This window comes from Aulonocara stuartgranti (assembly GCF_965226115.1).
Source record: "Aulonocara stuartgranti genome assembly, chromosome: 11".
In the NCBI taxonomy this organism is placed as follows: domain Eukaryota; kingdom Metazoa; phylum Chordata; class Actinopteri; order Cichliformes; family Cichlidae; genus Aulonocara; species Aulonocara stuartgranti.
This window is the reverse complement of record NC_138947.1, coordinates 9,943,457-9,961,717: the sequence shown is the minus strand read 5'-3', so window position 1 is coordinate 9,961,717 and position 18,261 is coordinate 9,943,457. Positions and strand designations below refer to the sequence as shown.

The window sequence follows — 18,261 nt, the reverse complement described above, 5'->3', positions numbered from 1 at the left end:
GTTGAGCTCAACTAATTGGAACAAAATTCAAAAATTAGAGCTTAAATACAGAATTGCCTGGAGTATGTTTACTGGACAAATGGTTGCAATAATAGTCCAGTAGTTATAGCAAAATGGCTCTGACTCTTTGCTGACTACAAATGGTGATAGAAGAGCAAACGAGACAGCTGAAAGTGGTTTAGATCACATTTTAACATGAAAGGTATCATTGATAAAGGGGAAAACCAGGTAATTAGCATTCACTCCTGGATATCAGGTTCACAGTATAAAAACAATAAAAACACCAAAACAGGGTACAAACTGTTCAAGCCACCATGCATTGGTGTGGAATACAAATCACAGATAGTCTGGAATTATATCGACATTATAGGGCCTTTTCAGTAATCATTACACTTCCAGTCATTTTAAACAAGCTAAAATAGGGTCCTGTCTTTACTGAAGCTAGCCGGCTGACACTTACGTATCCGGCAGTGATTGAAGGTCGTTGCTAAGCAACGGAACGCTGACCCGCCCTACTATGCAGCGCTCTTAGAAAAGCACATAAAGCGAAGTTAACACTATCCATGAGCGAATCTAATGGATAATGTATAACTGCTGCAAGTAAGTTGATTTTTTCGAACGTAGTGCGGCGCTAAAGCATGCCATCTTGGCAGAGTAGTCATGGACGAGGAAAAAAATAGTCCGTCTTTTCTTGAGGACCACAGAGTTAAGTTTGTCGAGGAAAAAGTTTGCGGGCTACTGCGGGTGCACAGCCAGACATGGCAAAGAAATGCTGTCAGCGAAGAGTTTCAAGGACCTCTGAAGAACTTCTTTGAAAAGCAGTCGCTTATATTTTTCTCTTCCTCTAAAAAGGGATGTCTGGTTGCTTCTAATGAGGTATGTCTGTTACAGATGTTGCAGAGTCTGCTGCGTGTGTTCTTACAGCAGACATTTTGACATGTCATAGCAGGAAACTCGCAGGTATAATCATGGCAATTTTCACTTAGGGAAGATTCTTCTTTTTATGTATGTTGGTTTGCTGTTACTGGGGCACTTCATCATTAAAATGATTGATTTCACCTGCAATTTTCCTACTACACAGGTAAAATGTCTGCTTTGAAAATGCAGTGCCAAAGCGCATTCTGTATAATACTGTCTTAGAGTATTTATTATGGACTCATCAACTAGCAAAGATCTTTTAAAATGAAACAAATAAATCGTTTCATCATGACATATTTAAAAGTCTTGCAAAATCTCACATTATTTCAAACGCAGGTTCCACCAGATGCGAAAAATGAACAAATCTATATTCTCAAGAAGAGAGTTGTTCCAGTCACCTCTGAAAACTGCAGGGAACTGCTGCTCTTTGGCCTTTTGACTCCACCAGTTCTCCTGCAGCTGTCATGTGCAGTTAAGCAGGTGACTGTGCCACCCATTTTCATACACATAAGCCATAAAGAAGCTTTTCTTTCCATTTCTAACCTGCCTGTGTGGGTTCTGGGTGAATTGGTTATGTTTTTGTCTTCGCAAGATATGTGTTCCACTGCTGTCCGACAACAAAAACCATCAGACTTGGCCACTTCTGATATCTGAAGACATCCTTCGACATGTGGAAATCATGTGCAGTCAGACCTCAGTTGTGCAGGGACGGGTTATGGGGAAAACTGTCCTCCCTATTCCAATAGCAGCTGACTGGATGGAAAAGCCACACGGCATCTTTGAAAAGTAAGAAAACAACCAAGCATACAGTGTAATCTTTGACACTATATATTTTAAGTAAAGCACTCACCTTCTATTTTCCTCCTTCAGGCATGAAAACTATGACAGGGCAGTAGCCCATACCATAGAGACCCAGGTCATCAACTGGACAAATCTGATCCAGAAAATTTTAAAGGAGGATTCATCAGACAAACTAATAACAGGCTGTAATCCAGGGCCCAGTGCAGAACTGAAGTTTTGGGCATCCAGGAAGAACAACATAGAGAGCATTTATCATCAGGTATACTTCCTAACCACATTGGTATTCACCAAAACACGTTTTAATATCTTTTCATCTCCTTCTACGTCACTATTTGCTAAAGTTGTATCTTGCTGTAGCTTCAGAGTCCAGTTATTCAAATGATGGTGAAGATGTTAGAGACGATGGATAGCAGCTATCATCCAGCAATCAAGATGCTAATTGGAAAAGTGTGTGATGGTAAGATTACCGTGTCACTTTTTTAAAGACAATGGGTAGTGTCTGCCTTGAACAGCATAATATCACCTCCATCTCTGTTATACAGTTAGAGGTTAACATATGATTATGATATATATTTTTTGTCCTCAAAAAATAAAGCTCTGCGAGAAGCCGAGGACATTGACCTCCATCTACAGCCACTACATGCACAGCTGTCTCATTTGGAAAACGGAGAGCTTCAACTCATGCAAACATACATGCCGGCACTTTTTCACACGCTTTACCTCATTTGGACCAACTGCCAGTCTTACCAAAGACCAGCACGCATCGTGGTATTACTGCAGGAACTCTGTAATCTGCTCATTGAACAGGTATAAGTTCTCATTTGAAACACCTGTATTTATAGATGTACATAGGGGGGTCCAGAGAAAGAGCTAGCTACTACCGACAGCTGACGTTACTCTGACTGTTAGCTGCTAGCATGAACAAATTCACAGATACAAAAACTTATTCCCTGTAGGCTTCTACATACCTCTCTGCAGATCTGCTTCTCAGAGAGGATCCAGAGGAAAGTCTACAAATGGTAACGAGAGTCATAAAGGTTTGTAGGTGTTTCAAAGACAGTTACCAGACCCAGAGGGAAAGACTTGCCAGCCAAGTGAAACATGCACCCTGGGATTTTCCAGCTGCTTTGATTTTCTCACGTTTCAACCAGTTCTTTAATCGTATGAAACAGCTTGAGGTGAGATAATATTTTTGCTTTATTGGTTGTCATAGTAATGTTGTGCGTGATTTTGTTTCCTGATCATTTTTTTCCTGATAGGAATTCTTTGAAATCATGCTACACTATAAGAGAATGGAAAAGTTGCAATTTGGTGGAACTAAAGGGAAACTCTACAGTGAGCATGCTGCTAAGATGCACAAAGATTTCAGTGACCTCTGCCAAGCACTGATCCACAGTAAAAACTGCCCGCTTGACTTGAACTCTCAGGTGATACTATTAATAAAGATTTTTTGGGATTTATAATAATAATCATAAGGATTATTTTAATATTATTATAATACACATGGATGCACTAGTGTTCATCATTAAATACTGTTGAACTGTTGTTTCTCTCATTAGGGTTTTGAAAGTGAGTATAAGAATTTCAAGATTAAGATTGCGGACATTGAATGCCGCCTTGCTCGCTTTCTGTGTTTGGCTTTCAAGGATTGTTCAGGCCTCGAGTCAGCAATGAAAGTAAGTAAGACTGCATGCTAGTGTGGTAATGCATTATTTACCAAGTGAATGGTGAACAACAAAGACTCAGAGTGTTTCGGCCCGTAGATGCTAACTATTGCTGGACCCTTCCTGGAGAAAAGACAGATTAGACAGATATTTGGTCCCAACTTCCTTCTGCTACAGCAACATTTCAGAGAAGAGCTGGAGACGTGTAAACATCTATTGAAATTACAGCTTAATCAGGTACTCCAAGCTAAAACTGGATACTAGCAGTATGCATTCACTGCACAATAGATATTGTTAATTAGATTTTTTTTCTATAATCTCACTGTGTTTACAGATGGAAACTAGTCTGGTGAAGAACATGGCACACACATCTGGAGCTTTCAAGTGGGCAAAAATGCTCAGAGAACGCATTCAAAGACCGTGGGAAAAATTCAGATTGCTTTTTGGCAAGTCAGTAAAAACAAAAATTAGAATATGTTCTAAGCATAAGTTACACTTCTTGTCTTTATTGATTATATTATTGAACAGAAAGAGATTTATTTTTCATATTTCCAGGCCTGCAGAAGGAGTAGACATGGTTACCGAGTACAGCATGTACACAGAGATCTTGAATCTACTAGACCAGTTTGAGAAGGACATTTACTCTGACTGGTGCTGTGGCTTAGAACAGACGTGCCTGATTAACCTGAACCAGCCACTTATCTCCAGAAATACCTCTTCTGGCCTGATTTCGGTCAACTTTAATCCAAAGGTAACCAATTTCATGGAAATATGAAAGTGTACACCTTTCAATGCTCAACTTACTCTTTGACTGAGAGCATGCAGTGGCCCACTGCTAAGGCACCCTCAAGATCCCTAAAAACTTCTCAAAGAATACAATTCAAATGATCCAAGAATCATTATTTCTTACCTCAAACTTTTAATCATACTGCTGACACAGTTTGCAAAGTACAAAAATAGTAGCAGTGTTGCAGTGGAAGGAGCACATTTCCATATTTAGTTATTTTATTCCTTAATTTTTTTTCTGTAAATTGATACAAAGTTTTCCCTGATAGGTGCCAACACCATCACAACAAACACTGTTGCCCTGGCAACCTGGTGTTGATAGTACCAATAATTCTGCACCAGAATTAATAGTACTTCTTCTCGTAATCATCTGCGGTGTCATCCAGAATGTCCTGGTAGAGTGTTTTGCCATAATTCTTCTTGTAGTCTTCCTTGATCCTCTTCATGTCAATTTCAGATCGTGATCAGATCGGGCGATCGTGGCTCAAAGCTGTGTAAAGCGCTTTGGGGTCCCTAGGGGGGACTAGTAAAAGCGCTATACAAATACAGGCCATTTACCATTTACCCATTACCTACTCACAGCATATCAATGTTTATGCTTTCGCATACCTGCTTTATCAGTAGCAGAGTATTACTTATACATAATCAAGGACAGGAATATAGATTTTTTTTTTTTTTTGTTCAAGTTAGACATGACCAGGCTTTTGTAGATATAGAAGCCTCACTCTTCTGGACGTGGAGGTGGGTGTGCTATTAGACAACCCACTCACCACTTTAATCACACTCTAGATTTTGTTCTAACATGTGGCATAGAAACTGAACATTTAAGTAAGCACAAGTGTTTTCTGAAAGCCCTCTCTTGTCTGATCATTTTCTAATAACGTACATTTACAATAATTGATTACACAGCAGTGAGGAATAGATTTCAACACAGATATCTTTCTGAAAGTGCTGTAAATAGGTTTAATTATATAATTCACTGACTTTTACTCCTGAATGTCACTCCGACAGAGGTCTTGTTAATAATTTTATTTCTTCAATATGTGTGGCTCTGTATGCTGTAGCTCCTGTGAAAAAGGAATATAATTCTCAAATGCATTAATGCACCTTGTAAGCTGGAGAGGAAATGGTGTATCACAAATTTAGAAGATCATCATTTAGCCTAAAAGTTGTTTGCTGCTTTGTAAAAAAAAAAAAAAGCCCTCTGTAGAGCTGGAACATCTTAATATTCATCATTGATTGAAGAAAATAAAGAATAACCCTATATTTCTCCTCAGCACTGTAGTCTGGCTGACAAAAAGTCAGAGCTCTGTTAACGTTAACTAGTAATGATTCCTTGAATTTGTTCACAAATAAAAATTTAAACCTTACTCAAAATCATCTCACAGATGTAACATTATCTACATTTATTTAGTATCTTTTACTCCAATTGATCTTTCTGAGTTAACTTCAGTAATTACTTCCTCCAAACCATCAACGTGTCTTTTAGACCTCATTCCTACAAGACTGCTCAAAGAATTCTTACCATGATGTTATGCTTCAATCTTAAATATGATCAACCTATCTATAATAATTGGCTATGTACCACAGGCCTTCAAGCTGGCAGTAGTTCAACCGTTACTTAAAAAGCCATCTCTTGACCCAGCTGTGTTAGTTAATCAGAATCATATCTATCTAATACACTCCAGTTTGTCCATGTAAATGGAGTGCCCTCTTCACTAAGGTTAATTATGGAGTTCTGTAGGCTTACATGTATTTAAAAGTAAAATGGGAGGGAGAGCCTTCAATTTTCAGGCATCTCTTCTGTGGAATCACTGTCGCCAGAGCACTTGCTCATAGGGGGTCATATGACTGTTGGGTTTCTCTCTGTTGTATTATTGTTGGGTCAACCTTACAATATACAACTTCTTGAGACGAGTCTTGTTGCTATTTGGCGCTGTGTAAATAAAATTGATTTGAACTGAACTGACAAGGCTTTTAGTGCTGCTGCCCCTCTGCAGTACCTTATTTCTGGATGTTTTCAGCTAAAATGCCACTTACTGATGCCTTTGACTTTTGTGTGTAAAATAAATGAATCCGAATTTTTATTATTATTACAAGCTATTACTAGTTATTACCTGCATTACTGGCAGTTTCTGCCAGGCCTGGGGTGCATTTTAAATAATACTTTATGTATTTAGTGGTCAAACAAAATTTTGTTGTGAATGTCAATTTTGATGACCCTTAAGCTGCATGTGTGATGATGTTCGTGCAAGGTTTTCTTCAGATCAGTCCATTCATTAAGGAGGAGAAAAGGCATATATACATAAAAATGCTACAGTAATTATAGTATTACATTTAAATTAATTCAATTAAATTAATCAGTAATTTCTTTTACTTCTCAGCTGACTGAGGCCTTAAAGGATGTGAAGTATTTTCAGACTGTGAGTGAGATCACCATACCTCCAGATGCACTGGCTCTTTTTGAGAAGCGTGAAATGTTCACAAAGGTTTGAAAAATCATTTTAGAACTGGGCCACACAAGGTCACCCATCAAAGTTAAACAGCAGTTTTGTTTTATTTTTTATTTTTTATTTTTTATTGGCCCTAAATGCATCATTTGCTCACATTTGTATTTTTCAGTATGTGAACGGTTTGCAGCTGTTAGTACAGTGGTACAACGAGCTTAAGCAGACAGTGTTAGAGGTGGAACTCCCTCTCATCAGAGCTGAGCTGGAGTCAGTAGACCTGCAGCTGTCGAGAGCAGAGACCAGCTTGACGTGGCAGGACGAGGACTGCTGGAGCTTCATCAACAACACCAAACACCTTGTACAAGACCTTGTCTGTCGAGTTAATAGAGTGAGGGAAAACTGTGATGCCATTCAGTGTGTGATGAAGAGATGGAGCAAACAGGCCATGTTTTGCAGAAAGGACAACAAAAAAGGTTCACTCATACAACTGGACGAGAGAGGAGACTCTTTCAGGAAGAAGTACAGCTCCACGAAGAATGATGGAGACTATATACATGGGCTGGTGCAGGTGTGTGTGGCTGGATCTGTGAAGAGTAACTGAGCCATTATAGATTTTCTGTGAATAGCTAAGTAAGCACTGAAACATGTATGTTTCTGTTGGTATGGTTAAAAACAGCATTCACCTTGATTAGATTAAAGCACATTATTGGTTCTGTTCACTGACAGTTTAAAACCTTGTTTAGTTACTTTTTGTTCATTTTATTTAAACCTTGAATTTATGTGCAGCTTAATTAAACATCACATTAGTTTCATTATGAAGATGACTTGCATATGATACCATAGATTCAAATCTAAGTTCTTTGGTGTATGTCCTGTATTGTTTAACATTAATTTTTATGCAACATGGAGCTGCTAATGCTCTTAGCTTAAAAACTTTTAATTATAATCACAATCATCTTTTTACTCTGACATTCTGGAAGTATTTTTCTTGATATAAATAGTATTAACATATTTAAGCACTTAAGAAGCCAATAAAATAAAATTACTCCAGTTGTTGTGGAATAGATAAATCCCCCCAAGCAGAGCTTCAAAAATCACGTGAAATAGAAATTATTACAAGCAGAAGCTAAATATTATTCTAATACTCTACTTCTACTCAGGAGAACATGGTTCTTTTCCATGCTGATCCGGATTCAGAAGAGTGGCAGTGCTACCTGGAATATTTGGATGACATGGTTGTTGAAGGGCTCTTCAGCTACATCAGTCGCTCTCTTCATTTCCTCGTGGAAAACATGGAGGCAGGCCTGAACCAGACTCCACTGTTTGAGGCGAAGCTAATCCTCAATGGCTCAAAGATGACTTTCTGTCCCTCAATGGAGAAAGATGCAGGAGATAGCCTCTATGAACTGATAGAGGGGCTGGTTGCAGATGTATTCAAGACTTCAGTGAATATCAGGAGAGTGGCTGCTCATCTTAGCATGGAGACCTATCAGGTACGCTTCTTTTATGTTTGAATTAGCACAGGCTTCTTATACACTTGACAAAAACTAGGAGATGTCTTCTCTGCTTTTACTGCAAAAGTCACACTTTTAGAATTGCACAATTTGAATGACTTGCTAGTTATTATTTGTCATTGTACTTTTATATGTGCTAAAATGTTCCCAGATTACATCGTAAATATGTTCCTACTAGAGCGAAGAGTACAGCCTCCCTGTCAAAAGGAGAATAGTGGTAGACTGTGTTGCTGTGTTATAAGTGAAGTACTGTTACATCCAGGGTGTTATCAGTCGCAGTCTAATTTCACAATGTCATATTTGCACATTGCTAAATTTAAAATATGTGAAAAATGGAAACATGTATTTCCTTGGTGTACTAAACTTGCCAAACTCATTGCTGTGTTTTCTTCTACAAATGGTAGCTATTCCTGATGTTTTGTTTGATGTAATATAACTCTTACAGGATGTAATGGATGGCATGCTAGACTTGCTGGACCTGAGACAGGAAATAATGGAGCGAGTGGAGAACGTCCAGAAGAAAGCAATAAATTACCAGACAAAGTTTGATTGTTATACTCATCTGTGGCAAGATGACAGGGCAGAGTTTCTCAGGCAGTTTCTCCTGTATGGACGTGCACTCACATCAGAGGAGATGGAAGCCTGTACAGGAGATGCACTCCCTGACAATCCTCCTACAATCAATAACTTCAAAGAACAAGTAAAAAATGTTTAAACTCTGGGCTAAATTCTTGCAATTCACGGGAGTTTGAGTTTTATTTTTGTTTTTTATTTTTAATTTCAATGCCTGTTGTGGTTTTAATTTTATAGATCGATTATTATGAGGATCTGCATGATGAAATTTCCCACTTTGAAGACTTCAGAGTTTTTGATGGTTGGTTTCGGGTGGACATCAAGCACTTTAAAGTCAGCCTTCTTAACACACTAAAAAGGTGGAGCTGGCTCTTCAAAGAGCATCTCTTGAACAATGTCACCCACAGGTAAATTTTATTGGCATAGATTTTAAGTTCTGGCAAATTTGTAGGATCAGTTGTTCTTACTCTAACTTTTCCCACTCAGTCTTGATGAGCTGCAGAAGTTTATCCAAGCTACTGTTGAAGGGCTAAGACAACCTATAGCTAAAGATGACAACCATGGCTTTGTGGAAGTGATGAGTCACCTGTTAGCTGTAAAGGACAGACAGAATGCCACAGACAAGATGTTTGAGCCTCTTAGAGAAACAGTGATCCTCCTGGAACAATATGGTGTGACCATACCAGACCATATCTACTGGCAAATGGAGGTAGGAAAAGAGTGAGCCAACTACAGCAATGTAATCATAAACAGTAATTTATCCACAAAGAATCAGATTACTATATTCATTATGTGTACTTTCGTGCTCCGAGTGATAACTGTAGTTTTGTCAACAGGAACTTCCAGAGAAATGGAGTGGGGCTAAAAAACTGGCCCTAAGAGTAAGGCACGAGGTGGCACCCATGAAGAATACAGAAGTGATGGTTTTAAGAAGACAGTGCATGGATTTTGAGGTGATCATATGAGAAAACTAAAATTGTACAGTGTAGAAACTATTGTAACATACGTTAAGCAACATGAACATTTTTTTCAGGTGAAACAAACCCAGTTCAGAGACATGTTCAGAGCAATGGCACCCTTCAGTTACAAGGCAGTAAATCCTTACAGTAGTCTTGAGAAAGTAGGTTTTTAATCATTGCTTGACTATCGGATTAAAACAGCATTTTATTTGACCTTTTTGGATGACAACTGCCATTTGTTTTCTAGTCAGAAAAAGCAATCCGGGATATGGAGAGAGAAGTAGCAGAGCTGCAAGAGTCTGCCAGTCTACTTGATGTTTCCATTTCTGACTACAGAGACATCAAGCTCTGCAGGCGAGAGATTACGATTCTCAAAGAACTGTGGGACATTGTTGTATATGTGCAAGTAGGTTGATTTATCAGTGATTTTTAAATGTCATTTTTTTCATGGGGAAATTGAAAAAACAAAAAAACAACTCTAGGTCTCATCACCCTACCACAATACCCCAATACATAAATGACTTGACCTGGCTGTCCTCTTTGAGACTTTGAATACCCTGTAGCCTCTAAATGTCCCTATTAAATAGCCTTAACCCACTGACCCTTCTCCATGTGTCTTTATCTATACAGAGCAGTGTGGAAAACTGGACAATGACCAAATGGAGGCAGATAAACGTGGACCAGATGGATGCAGAATTGAGGAGGCTTGCCAAGGTAAGGTCACCAACAGTGCTACATCACACCAGCTCATCTCTCCTGCTGTCTTGCTGTCACGCGCCATTGCTGTTTGTAACAGATGCCCCTAATAACTAATTATGTTTACCTACCTTCTGTTTGTGTAGGACATACAAAAGCTTGACAAAGAAGCTCGCTTGTGGGATGTGTATTCTGGATTAGACCTTTATGTAAAGAACTTGTTGACGTCACTGCAGGCTGTGAGTCAACTGCAGAACCCGGCAATACGAGAGCGTCACTGGGTCCAGCTAATTAGAACAACACAGGTGCATAAATTCATAAAGCAGAGGCCTTTTTGTAGGAGATCTCGTTGTATATTTTGCTTTGCTTAATAAACATGTTACACTTTTTTACTATTTTTATAGATGGATTTCACTGTGACAGATAGTACCACTTTGGAGGACCTGTTGGTTTTACAGCTCCATTTGTTTGAAGATGAAGTCCGCAACATAGTGGAAAAGGCAGTCAAAGAGATGGCAATAGAGAAGGTTTTTCTTCAGCTATGAACACAAACATGTTGGACATATTTTCAATTCAGTTCAGTTCAGTTCATTTTTATTTCAAACATGTGCCTTCACAATCATTACAAAATATCATTCCATTCTTTTGTTTGAAAAGGAGTATGCAGAAGTATACACTTATTAGTCCCTACCCCCCTTGGAAGTTATTAGAAACAGAATTTCACATTAAAGAGATGTGCTAAACAAATAAATAAGACATGCAGCTGTACTAATAGCACTTTTTGTGAAGTTAGTTTATTGGTAAACTTCTATTTGCTATCAACACTATTCACTGTTTATATTTCAGGTTGTAACAGAAATAAGTCAGACGTGGATGTCAATGGAGTTTTCATATGAAGAGCATTACCAGACCTCTGTGCCACTGCTTAAATGTGATGAACAACTCATTGAAACTCTTGAGGATCATCAGGTAGATGTCTTAAGTTACTGTAAGTTATTTTACAAAAGAACAAGAGCTTGTTCTCAAGATCAGCTGTCTGTGAGAATCTCTGATAGTTAAGTGCTGAATAGAGATGAGATCACAGACGTGCCTTCCCCATTTGAGTGTCTAATAGCATGGCTGAGAGCAGAAAGGTCCCTATTGAGTCCCAAGATTTATAGCTTCTGGACAACACAGGGCATTGTTGCACCGTGGCGATCTTTGAACATGTACACCAGATGCGTTGAGGGGGTTACAGCCAGCAATTAGAACTCCTGACACTTTAGTGCCTCCATCTTTGTTTAAATATTTAAATTTGACTTGGCTTGGCATGCTGATGAGGTAGAAGATGTTTACAAATGCAGCTGATACGTGTAATGGTGTCCAATTCTGAAAATATGTTTTTTCTTTAGGATAGGTTTGATTCTATCTGCTGCACTTTAATTTTACATTAGAGCACATTCTTTATGCTTATTCTTCTTTTCCCTTATTCTCAAGGTTCAGCTCCAGAGTGTCTTTCAGAATAAGCACACAGATCACTTCCTGCACCAGGTAGTGGAACTACAAAAACAGTTGACGGTGGCTGACTCTGTGTTCATGGTCTGGATGGAGGTCCAAAGGACATGGGCCTACCTTGAAAGCATTTTCAAAGGCTGTGATGACATTTGCCAGCAACTGCCTGCAGATACACACAGATTCAAAGCAATAGATGCAGAATTTCAGGTCTGCATGTATACACAGTTTGTGTAGAGCTGCAAATTATGTTCTTGTCACCATTTGTAACAATGGGAATGTTTGTTCTTTCAGGAGCTAATGTTGGGCAGTGCCATCATTAAAAATGTAATTGAGGCCACTAACAAACCTCATCTACTGGAGAAGTTAGAGGATCTACAAAAAAGGTTCATGCTGTTTTCATCAAACTTGTGTTATACGCTTGAAGGTTTCCTGCCTACTGATCCTATTCAATCTTTCCGACAGGCTGGCATTATGTGAAAAAGCTCTTACTGAATACCTGGAAACAAAAAGACTCGCATTTCCACGATTCTACTTTATTTCATCCGCAGACTTGTTGGACATCCTCTCTAAAGGAAGTCGTCCCAGAGAAGTAAATTCAGTAAACTTTCCCTTCTTTGGGGCAGCTGTGGCTCAGGATATAGAGCAGGTCATTCAATTATCAGAAGGCAGCGTTGGCGTTATGGACAGGTCCCTGGGGTGTAGGCCTGTCCAATAGGGACTTTCAAAACGCTTGAGTGCACTGTGCATTTATAGTACTTATGCATGCATATGCATTTGGTCTAAGATAGGTTGTTTATTTTTGAGTTTGTTGTGCAGGGATTTTTTTAACAAAATTAGTTGTTTGCCCATCAAGTCAGAAGGTCTGTGCTTTGGTCTCCAGATCCTCACATGTTCAGGTTTCTGTGGGGAGGATACTGTACCCCAAATTGCTCCTGATGCATCCATCAGAGTGTGTGCATGACAGAAAAAAACTTGAAGGGTGAATGTGTGTCTAAATGGGCAAATGTAGCTTGTAGTAAAAAGTGTTTGAGCACCCGTTTAGAGTTGAAACATGCAAATCCTTTTATTTTATTTTAGTGTCTAGCCTGCGTAATAATTGCTGTGCTTAATGTGTCCATCATGCGCAAATACGACTGACTGTCTTTTGTAGGTGACCGTCCATCTCTCAAAGATTTTTGACAACTTGACCGATCTTGAGTTCAGCAAAAACGAGCAGCTGAGTAATCCTAAAGTTGCTGTGGGCATGTATAGCAAAGAGAGGGAATTTGTGCCATTCCAGACTGAATGTTTGTGTCGTGGGCCGGTAAGATCATATTCATCATCAGCGAATGTAAATTATCGATCACACATCACAAAGTAGCTGAATCGTTTGTTTAAAAAAAAATACTTCCCGTTAGGTTGAGGCATGGCTCAGTCGTCTCGAAGAGTCTATGAAGGAATGTGTCAAGGGTCACCTATCCGAGGCTGTGTCCGTGTACGAGGACAGACCCAGAGAGCAGTGGATTCTCGATTTCCCTGCCCAAGTTGCTCTCGCTGGATCACAGATCTGGTGGACTAATGATATGGAACTTGTGTTCAAAAGACTGGAAGAAGGATTTGAGTCGGCGCTAAAAGACTACAATAAAAAACAGGTATGGGAGCTTAACTGACATTTTAAGGCTTTAGTTTTAAATAGTGGCAAAATAGTTTTGCCATTAAAAGGTGTTTGTCATATATTAATGTTTTTTAAGGTTAATGTGATATTTTCAAAGAAAAGAAAGTTTCGATTTGATGTCATGCTCTCGACATGCTGTGTTCAATGATCTGTATTATACATAGTGTCTGCATATACTGTGCATATGATCTGACCTGACTTGGGCTTCAGGAGCCTCACCGTCGACTCTGATCAGAGTTGTTTTATCACTCTTGTCACTTTCATCGGTACCATTAAAGGTTAACATGTCCTTGGCTGCTGTTTGAATAATCTCCCTCTCCCCCATCAACCCACGGCATTGCATTGATTGGATCTGCTGTCACACAGGAACAGGAACAAATGATTTCCAATTATCTTTTAGTAAAAACAAGAACACTAGACTGCTTTTGATCATATGTAAAGTAGACATTCGTGTAATGCTGGTAAATGACCTGCAAGTGACAGGAAAAAAAGAAATGTTAATATCAGTTTGAGGGAAATGATCTCCTGTGTGAATTTGTGTTACTCTCTTCTCCTCTTTGCTTTGAAGTTGTTGTTTCCCACCTATAGGTTTCTCAACTCAACATGCTGATTGGCATGCTACTTGGAGAGCTGAGCTCAGGAGACAGGCAAAAGATCATGACTGTATGCACCATTGATGTCCATGCCAGAGACATTGTTGCCAGCCTCATTGCTAAAAAGGTTAAAACAAATGAATAACTTCTTGCATGCCATCTCATTTTAGTCTGATTGAGCTAACTTTGGTATTATGCAAGCTTTACTCTTACTGTATGTGTGCAGAACAAATTAGAATAGAATAGAATAGAATAGAATTCAACTTTATTGTCATTGCACATGCACAGGTACAGGGCAACGAAATGCAGTTTGCATCCATCCAGAAGTGCTTTAGTGATATAGATATATTACAATATATATTAGCAATAATATAGATATGTGAGTATATTACAGAAATGGGTCTATTATGGTATGTTATAATGTACACGGTATGAAGTATGTTGTGAATATTCTATAACTATAAGTATGTACAGGCTGTAGTGAGTACAAGCTATGTACAGGATATGAACAGGATATAAATATGAAAAACTATACAGAATATGAAATAAATAACTTTACAGAATCTGGGATATACAGCTATACAGAAATGGGAACTATGCAAGTTGTAAACAGTTGTAGGATTAAAAATTATCGAATGTACAAATTACTTTTTTTATTAATTTAAAACAGCTTGAGTTGGAATTTGACTAACTGATATCGTAACGTGGCACACTCAAAGGTATAATTCTTTTAAAGAAAATAGTCATAGCATCTCAGTATTTGTGTGGCATTTTTCATTGATGACATTTGATATGAGCCATGTGTGTTTACAGGTCACCACCTCACAGGCCTTCCCATGGCTTTCCCAGCTTCGACATTACTGGAGTGAGCAGCTTCGCCACTGCTACATCAACATCTGTGATGCTCAGTTCATTTACTCTTATGAGTATCTTGGAAATACACCACGTCTGGTCATCACTCCTCTGACAGACCGGTGACTCTTATTGTTTTTCCTTTGGCTGCTCTCTTAAGTGAGATTATCTGCCTCCATCTCACCCTCTTCTGTCACTTAGACCATCTGCATGTCCTCCCTCTCTGACTCTTCTCTGTGTTCTCTACTTATGCTTATCTGCTTTTACTCTTTGCAGACAATACACAACATTAATTGTGTAAAAAAAATTATGTTCACCTTTCACATTGTAGGTGTTACATCACCTTGACTCAGTCACTCCACCTGAACATGAGTGGGGCCCCGTCAGGCCCTGCTGGAACAGGGAAGACTGAGACCACAAAGGATCTTGGCAGAGCCATGGGTGTCATGGTATACGTCTTCAATTGTTCTGAACAGATGGACTACAAGGTGCGAAATTCCCTACATCAGAGTTATTGCCATTGGTCAGTTTATGTTTTCATTTAGAGGTTTCAGTAAAGAAATATATTTTAATGCAAAATTTCTGTGATGCTTATTTTTATGTTTAGTCCATTGGAAATATTTACAAGGGTCTGGCACAGACTGGAGCATGGGGCTGCTTTGATGAATTCAATCGTATCCCCGTGGATGTTCTGTCGGTTGTAGCGGTGCAGGTTAAAACCATTCAGGACGCCATTCGATCTAAAAAGGAAAGGTGGGTAATTGAAGAAGAATACATGAAGTTTACATCATGTTAATTTTACTTAAAAAATAAGTTAACAGTGTGTGCCACCTCACAGGTTCCTGTTCCTCGACAAGAACATTGCTTTAAAACACTCGGTTGGGATTTTCATAACTATGAATCCTGGCTATGCAGGGAGGACGGAGCTACCTGAGAACCTCAAGTCTCTTTTCAGGTGGGAATGATGCACCCACCTTTTTAAATATATATAAAATGTCATTTTTCAGCAGAGAGTTCACCGTGTGCTTTGTCTGTCCTCCTGTAGGCCCTGTGCCATGGTGGTGCCAGACACTGAACTCATTTGTGAGATCATGCTCGTGGCAGAAGGCTTCCGTGATGCTAAGCTTTTAGCCAAGAAGTTCATCACTCTGTACACTCTCTGCAAGGAACTGCTCTCCAAGCAGGTATGAGTAAGACACTTAGTAGCTCTGTAACATTTCACATTGTTGAATTAGAACAGAGGGCACCAGTAATAAATCTTTCTAGATTTGCCTCAGGAGCACAGCAAAGCACTAGGAGTTTGTTTGGATTTATGGTTAGTGTAAACGTGGGAATGCACATTTTCATTTTCTTTTGTTATTTTTTGTTTATCAGGACCACTATGATTGGGGTTTGCGTGCTGTCAAGTCTGTTCTGGTTCTGGCAGGGGCATTGAGAAGAAGAGACAAAACAAGAGTAGAGGATCAGGTGAACTGATATGTGCATTTTATGTCATATTTTATCTAATATCTCACGCTGATATTTGATCTCATACTCATTTTAATACCAAGGTGTTGATGCGTGCACTGCGGGACTTCAACATGTCTAAAATTGTGACAGAGGATGTGCCTATCTTCATGGGACTGCTGGGAGACCTGTTCCCAGACATGGAAGTAGAACGAGAAAGAGACCTAGAATTTGAAAAGGCCATTCGAAAGACTACACTTAATCTTCGGCTGCAGCCAGAGGAGACATTTATCCTCAAGGTTTGAGATGAATCTGTTCATACCTACTCTAAAAAGGATTAAAGAACCCTCTTTTAAGCACCTTTATTTTTGTTAGGTGGTGCAGCTGGAGGAGCTCATGGCTGTACGTCACTCTGTCTTTGTTGTTGGAAATGCAGGGACTGGAAAAAGTCAGGTTAGATTTTTTTTCTGTGTCACTTGCTGTCTAAATAAATGTTCAGCTGAATTTGTAACATAAATATGAATGGTAAAGTGCTGGTATTTTTATTAACAGATATTGAGAGTTCTCCATAAAACTTATGTAAACCTGAAAAGGAAGCCTGTATGGAATGACCTCAACCCAAAAGCAATAGACAGAAATGAGCTATTTGGCTTCATCCATCCTGCAACTCGAGAATGGAAAGATGGTAAAAAAAAAATGCATTAAAAACAAGATAGCAAAACCTCAACAAAAAGACCAAATCTCACTCTTGTTCTATGCACCCCAAATTCCTGTTTGCTAGGTTTGCTTTCATCACTGATGCGAGAGCAGGCAAACATCTCCCACAGTGGACCTAAGTGGATTGTGTTGGATGGAGACATTGATCCGATGTGGATTGAATCACTCAACACAGTGATGGATGATAACAAGGTACCTCCCTCCTTTTCACTCATACACTATTGTAGACACATAGCAACCAAGGTGGTATAGATAGAAAAAGATGTTTCTCTCCCCTTCCTTCAGCAATCAGCTCCTGAAGTGTGAGTACTTGGAGGTTCTTTTCCACAGCAATGAATCATGTCATACTTGATGAGATATGGGGGTGTTTTCTTATCATTTGGGTAGAGTCTTGTCCATCATATTGGCCATTCAGATGTCGTAGTATTAATGTTTCACAATGTCTCTCAGGTACTGACTCTAGCCAGTAATGAACGTGTGGCGCTTACTTCATCTATGAGACTGATTTTTGAAATCAGTCACCTAAGAATGGCGACTCCTGCCACTGTGTCCAGAGCAGGTATCCTCTATGTTAACCAGCAGGACCTGGGCTGGAACCCGTGAGTTACACAGACTTCAAATTAATCACATAGTATCTAATATCGGATACCTTTTCTGTGGTAATTTTGTGTAATCTTCTGGATTTGGGTTGCTGCTCAGGTACGTTGCCAGCTGGATTGACCAAAGAGAACGGCAGACTGAAAGAACCCATCTCACCATACTGTTTGAGAAATACGTTCCACGTTGTCTAGAACAGATGAAAAACACTTTCAAGACAATCACTTCCATTCCAGAGATCTCTATGGTGCAGGTGCATATGACACAGAAACATGCGCAATGCATTTATTTATTCCCTTGTATACCTCTACTGGCAGAAAACTGAAATATAATATGCCTTTCTTTTCATTCAGACACTCTGCACTTTGCTCGACTGCCTTCTGACACCAGAAAATGTTCCTTCTGAATCCCCTCGTGAAATCTATGAGACCTATTTCACCTTTGCCTGCATCTGGGCATTCGGTGGGGCCTTGTATCAAGATCAGGTATTCATATAGTTTAATTTAGGTCAATTTTACATCATGCTGTGTACATTATAGCAGCTGTA

General features: G+C 39.2%; 1 protein-coding gene across 1 annotated transcript in view; it reads left to right on the top strand.

Moving 5' to 3' along the window:
• Window positions 1–450: 450 nt before the first annotated feature.
• Window positions 451–18,261, top strand: part of LOC309717543 (dynein axonemal heavy chain 11) — a 41,064-nt gene continuing 23,253 nt past the window's right edge. Inside the window, exons 1-44 of the mRNA XM_082552204.1 lie at window positions 451–876; window positions 1,255–1,398; window positions 1,511–1,704; window positions 1,789–1,978; window positions 2,077–2,176; window positions 2,315–2,526; window positions 2,676–2,897; window positions 2,979–3,146; window positions 3,279–3,395; window positions 3,483–3,620; window positions 3,718–3,833; window positions 3,939–4,134; window positions 6,554–6,658; window positions 6,792–7,187; window positions 7,780–8,112; window positions 8,579–8,833; window positions 8,944–9,113; window positions 9,193–9,415; window positions 9,543–9,659; window positions 9,740–9,826; window positions 9,913–10,071; window positions 10,296–10,379; window positions 10,508–10,666; window positions 10,766–10,888; window positions 11,208–11,330; window positions 11,838–12,062; window positions 12,147–12,238; window positions 12,318–12,444; window positions 13,006–13,158; window positions 13,253–13,486; window positions 14,098–14,229; window positions 14,916–15,076; window positions 15,286–15,442; window positions 15,562–15,707; window positions 15,793–15,909; window positions 16,000–16,138; window positions 16,329–16,421; window positions 16,505–16,699; window positions 16,776–16,853; window positions 16,953–17,085; window positions 17,182–17,309; window positions 17,568–17,716; window positions 17,817–17,967; window positions 18,068–18,199. Coding sequence (XP_082408330.1) covers window positions 661–876; window positions 1,255–1,398; window positions 1,511–1,704; window positions 1,789–1,978; window positions 2,077–2,176; window positions 2,315–2,526; window positions 2,676–2,897; window positions 2,979–3,146; window positions 3,279–3,395; window positions 3,483–3,620; window positions 3,718–3,833; window positions 3,939–4,134; window positions 6,554–6,658; window positions 6,792–7,187; window positions 7,780–8,112; window positions 8,579–8,833; window positions 8,944–9,113; window positions 9,193–9,415; window positions 9,543–9,659; window positions 9,740–9,826; window positions 9,913–10,071; window positions 10,296–10,379; window positions 10,508–10,666; window positions 10,766–10,888; window positions 11,208–11,330; window positions 11,838–12,062; window positions 12,147–12,238; window positions 12,318–12,444; window positions 13,006–13,158; window positions 13,253–13,486; window positions 14,098–14,229; window positions 14,916–15,076; window positions 15,286–15,442; window positions 15,562–15,707; window positions 15,793–15,909; window positions 16,000–16,138; window positions 16,329–16,421; window positions 16,505–16,699; window positions 16,776–16,853; window positions 16,953–17,085; window positions 17,182–17,309; window positions 17,568–17,716; window positions 17,817–17,967; window positions 18,068–18,199 — 7,089 coding nt within the window. The 5' untranslated portion in view covers window positions 451–660. The remainder of the gene's footprint in view (window positions 877–1,254; window positions 1,399–1,510; window positions 1,705–1,788; window positions 1,979–2,076; window positions 2,177–2,314; window positions 2,527–2,675; window positions 2,898–2,978; window positions 3,147–3,278; window positions 3,396–3,482; window positions 3,621–3,717; window positions 3,834–3,938; window positions 4,135–6,553; window positions 6,659–6,791; window positions 7,188–7,779; window positions 8,113–8,578; window positions 8,834–8,943; window positions 9,114–9,192; window positions 9,416–9,542; window positions 9,660–9,739; window positions 9,827–9,912; window positions 10,072–10,295; window positions 10,380–10,507; window positions 10,667–10,765; window positions 10,889–11,207; window positions 11,331–11,837; window positions 12,063–12,146; window positions 12,239–12,317; window positions 12,445–13,005; window positions 13,159–13,252; window positions 13,487–14,097; window positions 14,230–14,915; window positions 15,077–15,285; window positions 15,443–15,561; window positions 15,708–15,792; window positions 15,910–15,999; window positions 16,139–16,328; window positions 16,422–16,504; window positions 16,700–16,775; window positions 16,854–16,952; window positions 17,086–17,181; window positions 17,310–17,567; window positions 17,717–17,816; window positions 17,968–18,067; window positions 18,200–18,261) is intronic.